An 8256-nucleotide genomic window follows, 5' to 3' on the forward strand; every position below is an offset into this window, starting at 1 on the left:
TTCTTTTTCTCGGCTTTATCGAGCCCCAAAGAAAATCCCATAAGGAACTGTCAACAAGTTATTTACAAAATCAATGCAGAATTTTTCGAGTAAATACGAGACAAATGCAGGGCTGCTAAAAAACAACTCAAACTGTTACGGATATGGTTCAGAGTGAAAACCTTGATGCGTCTGTTCGTAGCAAAGAGCTTTATTGTAATGATCATCGGGATTGGGAATCAAGGCTAATATAACATGAAATATACACTGAATATAAAACTACTTTAACATCTTCCCTTCTTTTTAAAATAATCAGTCATCCATAACAAAGTCATCGAATTTGCTTGGTAATTTTCTTGTACGTATCGGTCTGTTCGTCACATCTATGGTCCTTGTGCCTTGTATCATAGACTAAAGAGACATAGATATCCAAGTTGGGCTTCGCTGCATATAATCTCAAGGCAACACTCTGAACTTGCCATCTGTAGGCCGTTGGGTGAACTAAAGCATATCCACTCGGAAAAATATCATGGTATTCCTTATCATTTCAGTAGTGAGCTTGACCAGATTCTCACACCCAGAAAAATATCATGTTACTTTCAATCAGATTTGTACGGCGGTTTTCAATCGACTTTACAATATAATCTATATGATTTGGTTCTCAATCGACTATTAAAATTGGTACAAACAACAAATGAGTTATGCTAATGATGACTAGAGCAAGATACCTGACTTCATACATTTTGCTTGCAACACCTTTAAAACGGTGCCATCTGATGACCTTAAAACTGTGATTATTAGCAAAATCGATTTATCATGCTCAATCCGCTAGATGAAAACAAAAACAAGATGGCAATATCGTATAAGGATATTGAAAATTAGATGATAGGACCATACAATGATATTGAAAAACATGCTTCACCTTTCACCACCTTGTCGTCATCACCAAATGAACAGTATACAAATTTGTTCAATTTTCGTTCACGCGTAGCGAAATTCGTGTCCGCTGCATACCGCAAGAGTAACGTATTGTGTACTAGTCATCTTTGGTTATGCTTAAAAACATAGTGTTGAAACGACTATGAATGATTAGTCATACTATCACCAAAATAAATAATTTATACAATGGTCATCTCACACATTGACATTTATTTTAGTCCTGTTGTAATAAATTATTGTTATTATCTAGACCATATAGATTAGTCTGTTAAAAACACCGCACAAATCTGACCAAGCCTAAAAAGATAGCAATTACCTTAATATTTTTCTGTGTGTGCTCATTAAATGTAGTTCACCCAACCGCCATCATACTCGAAGGGGCGCCACATTTTTGTTGCCCGTATTGTTGGTTGATTTGGATATCTATGTTCCAATAATCTAAGCTAATAATAAGTTTTTATAGATTTTATCGGTTTTCGAGCAGCACGAATCCAAACACACCTGGCATCTCTGATTCAATCTGTCTTTCTGTCCAAGGGACTGATACGGCAGTTTTCTGGCGTAACAAAGATGTATTTTAGTACCATGTATCAGAAAACCGCTTTAACTGCCAGCAAAATTTACTTCGAACAAACTAAATATAGGTACAAACTATCACATTTAACTTTAAATAATATGCATAATTGTGAAAATTGCTGAAAATTATTCGAAATGCAAACAATAATAACAGTCATTATTTGACTGTTTTGCCCGAATCGGCACAAGAAAAGGCTAAATTGTCCATTTTTCGGGTGCCAGTGCCAGTGATGTTGGTAACGCGTCAAATGTATGCAGGGGGGATCTATCTGTCAAACATCGTGTAACCAACATATTCGGCAACATGGTGTTTGTTTTGGTAGAATTGGAACGTTTTTTTTTATCAAAACTCGAGAAACCGCGGAAAACTTTTATGAATGTGTTGTGTAGTGATTTTTTCCTCATTATCGTTCATAGTTACAAACGTCACGGGCCAACAAACGTCATGGACCAGAGCTGATCTGCGATAACGCACACATATATGAAATTTGACAGCAGTGAATCCCCTCTGAATGTACACGCTCCCTAAAATGAATTCAAAAAGGATTAGAAAACAATTCATTTTCATAAAAAGTGAAACAACACGAAAATTGAGTAACTCTGTTGTTATTCAAAATTGTGTAACCATAGTATGGGCAAATACTGTGTATTTATTATTCAGAATGATGTATACAATTGAACTCATTTTTTGTGTTTAATAAAACTCATTTAGTTCTTAAAAAATATCAGTTTATGTGTACAAAATTATCCATTTATTGAATTTAAAACTACTCAGTTTTAAAATTGAAACCTACACAGATTTAGATTTTGAAACTATCAAATTTTTGAATAGAAAAATATTCATTTTTGAATTTAAAACTAACCATTTTCAGAATTTAAAAGTACTCAGTTTAAGAATTGAAAACCACTCAGTTTGAAATGCGATGTTAGCGGAGAGAGGGAGGTTTGTGCCGGTAACAGTCAGAACAAAACAAACAAAATCTGAACGGTGTCTAATTATATTTATTTTTTAAGTATATTTTGCTCTTTTTTTGTGATGCATAATCACTCGATATTTTACTCTCCCACAATTTTCCTGATGACACGAACAACCTGAAAACTTTTGGTTCTTTAGAATGATAATGAAAAAAGGTTTATATGTGTATCTTAAAGCTTTCTAAAATGTCCGTGACCACCTTCCCAGCGATTTTCTCATTTTTTGGAATCACTCAAACAGCCACAAGAATAGATAACACGGCCGCAAAGGCTAAATAATGGCGCACAAATGTTGAATCATGGTGCCGCCTTTTCACTCGTGTCAAATAATGGTGTCGTTTTTTCAGGCTTGCTACTCAAAATTGAGTTATAGTGGTAAATTCAAAAATGAGTTATTCTAGATTAATCTAAAATCAGTGTAAAAATTACACAGAATCACCAAATGCGGTATTCATTTTTTGACGTTTCCATGCAACTTATGAAACTGAATTAAAACTAATTCATTCGCCGTGTTACTTTTCACGAGCGTGTATGGTAGCTGACAGCGTTGCCATTCCCGTGTTTCTGTCAATCGTTCCTCTCTATTTGTAAATATTCATGACATTTCATGAACAGCTGTAACTATAATATAAAACACCGCGAAAATGAAATCACAATGAAAATTTAATTGTTTTTGGTGATGAAGTGAGATATTCGTGACTAATTTATTTATTTATATTTGGTTTCGTAATGTAATTCGTATTGTGGGTCAGCCTTATCTCAAAAGTGCTATTAGTTGTTACTGTCCATCAAAATCTAGATCAAGATCAATATCCAGATCAAGTCATGAAGCGTCAAAGATTTGCTTTGAATGAATCTCTGAAGTTGGATGGTACAACGATTATACCCGGTTCTGTTGTGCAGTACTTGGCTTGTCACCAGCTAGAAGGCATCCGCTCTATTCATCGAGGATTAGCACAGGTTGATATCTTAGCGAGATGGTTTCTCAATAAACTTATGATAAATTTCCTTGCAGCACACGGGAGTAATTTTGAATGATGAGTCAGGACTGGGGAAGATTCATCAGGTTATCGGTTACTTATCAGCTACAATAGGGCCGACAGATAAGGTTTTAGTAGTAAGCAACAATATTGATAGAATACACCACTGGTTGTATCATTTAGAACTGCTAACTGATCTTCGAACTGTGATATTGACTGAAAGTGGTAAGCCTGACTATTTGATGTGTGATTTTACATTAATGGTTAAATGCGCTCCTAATAATTTAGAGACATCGAGCTTGAATTATCAGATTTTATTAACAGAGTTTGCTACCATTACGAAGCAAATGGTATCCGAAATCGAAGTACAATTAGTGATAATAGATGAAACCAGAATGGTGGATGTTGATTTATATTTGGCCTGGATATTTTCGAAGTTGAGCAATACCAAACGAATATTTCTTTATTCAAGTGATCTCTTAGACGATTTGCATCGTCTGTTGGCTAGATTAAAGTTGTGCCAATTTAATTATTTTGGAAGTGTGCTTGATGATTTCGCTGGCGATGTACACCGTTTTGAACAAAAGGAGAGTTTAAAAAAGCTTAAGTTGTTTTTCTTGACTAGAAGTGTGCTGATACGAAGACTTTGTAGACACAATTACGATATAATCCCTCTGGTGGATAACCGGGAATTTGCTGATCGTTTTGAGTCTTGGAAAGTTGTAAACGGTTTACAGGGACAATCTAAGTTAAATTCAGGATCATGCCATTATGCGCAGAAGGGGTGTGTTGCTGTCGCTAAAAGTAGCAGTGACGAACTTTTTGATTTCATCAACCAAACAGCACAAGAAAGTAGTTTAAACAAGGCGATTGTTGGTGATTTGGAAATTATTAATTTTGAAAGCGACTCAGAAGAAAACGATACGGTAGCTTTCGCTGTTGAACGTACACAAAGTGAACCACTATTTGACATCGAGAACAATACTGAAGATATGCCGAAATTAGAAATATCAGATTCTGAAAGCAAGTCAACAGACGACGTTTTATCAAAAATCTTTGTGACTGGTAGCTACAATGTTTTATACATAAATCAAAAACTCTTGTTTCAGTTTTTTTTCTATTTCAGACATATTATCATTACCTTTGAAAGAGAACATAGAGATTCCTGAAACGGAACGATCATCACAAGTAGCTGGAAACCATACGGATTCTGAGGAATATTTGGAACTTGGTCAAGCGTTAGTTTGTGGTAACTCCAATTCAAGAAGTTCAGCCGATACTATAATTATGAAATCGCCTCCATTTGTTGAAGAAAAGTATTATTTTACAATCGATAGACCATTACGGAGGAACACCCCCTCCTCGTCTTCGAACGATGTTGAGATCGTTTCAAAAGAAGTTACAAACGCGATTGTGGTGTCCAGTTCGAGTAACAGTGATAAACGTGTAGGGAGGGAGAAATCGCCGGATTTATTCAGCGATACTGACGATGAGAGCAACAAAACAATTAAGATGAATTCCCAGGATTCTTTTCTGGACCTTCTGCTTAAAAGCCCCGTAGTATTTGATAGAATTATAAAAACTAAACCATCAACTACGCGACCAAAATTAGTCCAGTCGAACGTGAGCACACCAATTTCAAAACTAATGCATGCTCAAATTCAAGACGAATCACCAGATGAAGAGTCGCTAGACGATATTTTTGCAGATCAAAGTACTTTTAAACAAACAGTCAGCCCAAATCGAACAGAAAATGTTTTCGAAATTACTGATAATGATGCTTTTGGAAAACGGGTCCGCGTTTGCGCTGAAAGGAAAAGCATGTCTCCTATTGATAAAGACCTTGGTGTTCAATTTGTTGCGGAAGAACAACCATATAATTCGCCAATTGAAATTGTTGACTCACAAACGGAAAACTGTAATTCGAAAAGTCAAAACAAGCATCCTGTCGATTTGAAGAAAGCTACGCCTAAGTCAGAAGGTACGTCAGCAAAGCGACTCGGTTGGCTTTCGAAGGGTAGAAACAATGCTTCCCCAGGAGGAGGATCACCAAAGACACCGACTGCCAGGAAAAAGATTTCCTCTCCTGGTTTTGGTATAAATAGAAGTTCAGAACGAGTGTCAAATACCACTAGTTTGAAACGCAAAAAACTGGAGGATTTATTTCGTGCTTCTACGAGTGTTAATCGACGAAAATCGGCACCTGTCACTAGCAGTGCAAAAAAGTCTTCTCCGAAAAAGAAATGCTTTCAGCAGAGGCTGATTGAGCGATACAACCAAATACTAGTATCTCCTAGTGGATTTGATAGTGATTTCGAGTAATGTGTATGTTTTATATTGGACATATTTAGGTCTTTTTAAATTGTATGTCAGTGCGATTCATTATACTGTTTTATTGTTGAATTGAGGCAATAAGAACTGATAGTTGAATACTGTTGTTGTGTTTCATTTCATTATATTTATTCATTTTATAGCCTTTTTATTTGTAGTAATTAAGTGGGATTATAAATTACAATATAACATATAACATTATAAAAAACATTATAAATTTTTTTGTTTCCGTTTTATAGCAGTATACTTTTTCTTTTTGATAGTCTTATCATTTACATTGAAATTTGAATTCTTGAGCGTTACTTATTTTTAGCATCATTACCAAGACGGTATGTTAAGTTTTGACGTCTTGTTTAGTTTTGACACAGCAGGTACTTCGGTTTCATCTCCAACATTATAGTATATCTTCAAATCCGGTAGAATTTCAATCAAGTGGACCTAAAAAGAAGGAAGGATACAAAAGTTGAATAATTCGGTGTAGTTATTTTCCTGAATTGAAAACAAATATTTTTTCTGCTGTTCAGTTAGTTACTAGAACTCCAAAGAGCAGAGGATACATAAACATCCAGAAATGGGAAGAAAAATTGAGGGAATCCGAGCTGAATAAAAAAGGCTTCGAAAAGGTTGACGAAAACGGAAGCTGTCCAGGACCTACACCTACAAAGCAAGAAATACAAAACATCCTTCAACTCATGAAAAACAATGCTGCTCCGGGTCTAGATTCGATACCGACTGAACTGCTGAAATATAGTTCAGAAAAACTGTTGGAGGAATTTTTGGAACTAATCAAAAAAGTATTCAACGAAAACAAAATCCCTCAATCATGGACAGAAACCCTCCAAGTCCCCATTCCCAAGATCAACAACCCTAAAGGAGTAGAGGATTACAGGCGAATTACCCTCTGTAATGTAGCGTACAAAATATATGCTAGCATCCTGTTGAATAGACTGCGTGAGCAAATCCCTCCGATGCTATCCTACCAAATGGCCTTCCAGGAAGCCCGAAGCGCAGCCGACCAAATCTTCGTTCTCAAAAGAATACCTGATGAACGCTGGAGTGTTGTATTTGGTTCGGATTTTGTGATACACAACAGAGAGTTAATAACTTCCTTCTCGCGTGCCCGTCTGGACGGGACTGACTCACTTCTTTATTTCTATTCTTCGCTTAAACTATACCACTGGCGATGACCGGCAGCATAACGCGGGGTCAGCAAAGTGCTCGATCGCATGACGGCAGTACAGTCGCTTTACGCCTACGTCGGCATATCACGCTGAACCATCGCTTGCTCGACCGAACTACACGCCACACACCGCGCAGCTATCCGAGCCATCTACCACACGCCCTATTTATTTTTTATAAAATTTTTCACTATAGTTATAAATTATATATAATTTCAGATTGAACAATTAATGATATTATATCCGAAAATTCGTGTCCATCTACCACACGCCTTATTAATTGTATAATCCTTACTCACTATTGGTTATAAAAGGTTTACATCTGGTTTTATGTATTATATCTATTTTGTCTCCTATTCTTATTTCTACATTAGGACCCTTATCTGCGGTTACTGGATATGGTCCTAAATATATTTTACTCAACTTAGATCCTGTTTCATTTTTTACAAGAATTAGTTGACCTACATTATATCTTATATCTTTTGCATTGACATTATATTTGGTTATTCTTTTCATTTTAGAGTTTATTAATTTGTCTCTTGTCTCCTTTTGTGTTTTTTGTAATTTATATCTCAGAAGTTTTGCATAGTCCTCTACGTTGTATAAGGTATCTGCCTTGTCGTTTTCGCTCAGATTAGATGGTAATCTACACAATTTTCCAAAAACTAATTCATATGGCGTCATATTCGTTTCTAAGTGTGTTGTTGTATTATATGTAAATGTTGTTGTATTATATCCAAGATGCCCAGTTTCCTGGTGTTCCTGATGCGTATATTCTTAGAAATTTGCCTAACGTTTTGTGTGAATTCTCCAAAGCTCCCACTGTCTGATGGTGGCATGCCGTGGAATTCAGCTTTTTAATTCTTAGAAGATTGCAAATTTTTTGAAATAGCTCAGACATGAACTCTGTTCCTCTGTCGGTTGCTATATTTCCTCAGGAATCCCATAATTTAAAAGAACATTCTCGACGAAAGCTCTTGCTACAACATTTGTGGATTTATCTTGTATTGGTGTTGCAGTTACGAACTTAGTCAGTTCGCACTGGGTTGTCAGAATGTATTGACATCCCTCGTTGCTTGGTGGCAATGGACCAACTAAATCCAAATATATTTTATTAAATGCACTTGTTGCAGTTGTTGTTTGCATCATGGGTGTCTTGTTCGGTTTTACGTGTTTGTTCTTTTGACAAATTTCACATGAACGAACGTAATTCGATATGTCTTTCGACATGGTCTTCCAGTAGTATCTTTTCTGTATATTTTTTAATGTTTTATTTATTCCTGCGTGCCCTGCCGTTG

The 8256-nt window shown here is 35.9% G+C and overlaps 1 protein-coding gene across 2 annotated transcripts; it reads left to right on the plus strand.

The window, feature by feature from the left end:
• The first annotated feature begins 3054 nt into the window (after positions 1-3054).
• Positions 3055-7176, plus strand: LOC129724694 (uncharacterized). Of its 2 annotated transcripts, XM_055679810.1 has the most exons (4): positions 3055-3429; positions 3485-3674; positions 3738-4514; positions 4576-7176. In XM_055679810.1, the coding sequence occupies exons 1-4, from the start codon at positions 3295-3297 to the stop codon at positions 5769-5771; spliced, it is 2298 nt and encodes a 765-aa protein (XP_055535785.1). In that variant the 5' UTR covers positions 3055-3294; the 3' UTR covers positions 5772-7176. The 2 variants fall into 2 exon arrangements, with proteins under 2 accessions (XP_055535785.1, XP_055535784.1); XM_055679809.1 differs by having other exon boundaries at positions 3485-4514.
• The last annotated feature ends 1080 nt before the right edge of the window (positions 7177-8256 follow it).

This window comes from Wyeomyia smithii, chromosome 2 (genome assembly GCF_029784165.1).
Source record: "Wyeomyia smithii strain HCP4-BCI-WySm-NY-G18 chromosome 2, ASM2978416v1, whole genome shotgun sequence".
In the NCBI taxonomy this organism is placed as follows: Eukaryota; Metazoa; Arthropoda; class Insecta; order Diptera; family Culicidae; genus Wyeomyia; species Wyeomyia smithii.

Coding starts and splice junctions, on each gene's coding strand:
- LOC129724694 (XM_055679809.1), top strand. CDS start 3,295: ATGAAGCGTCAAAGATTTGCTTTGAATGAATCTCTGAAGTTGGATGGT. Junction 3,430..3,484: donor TTCATCGAGGATTAGCACAG/GTTGATATCTTA, acceptor ATTTCCTTGCAG/CACACGGGAGTAATTTTGAA. Junction 4,515..4,575: donor ATCAAAAATCTTTGTGACTG/GTAGCTACAATG, acceptor TTTCTATTTCAG/ACATATTATCATTACCTTTG.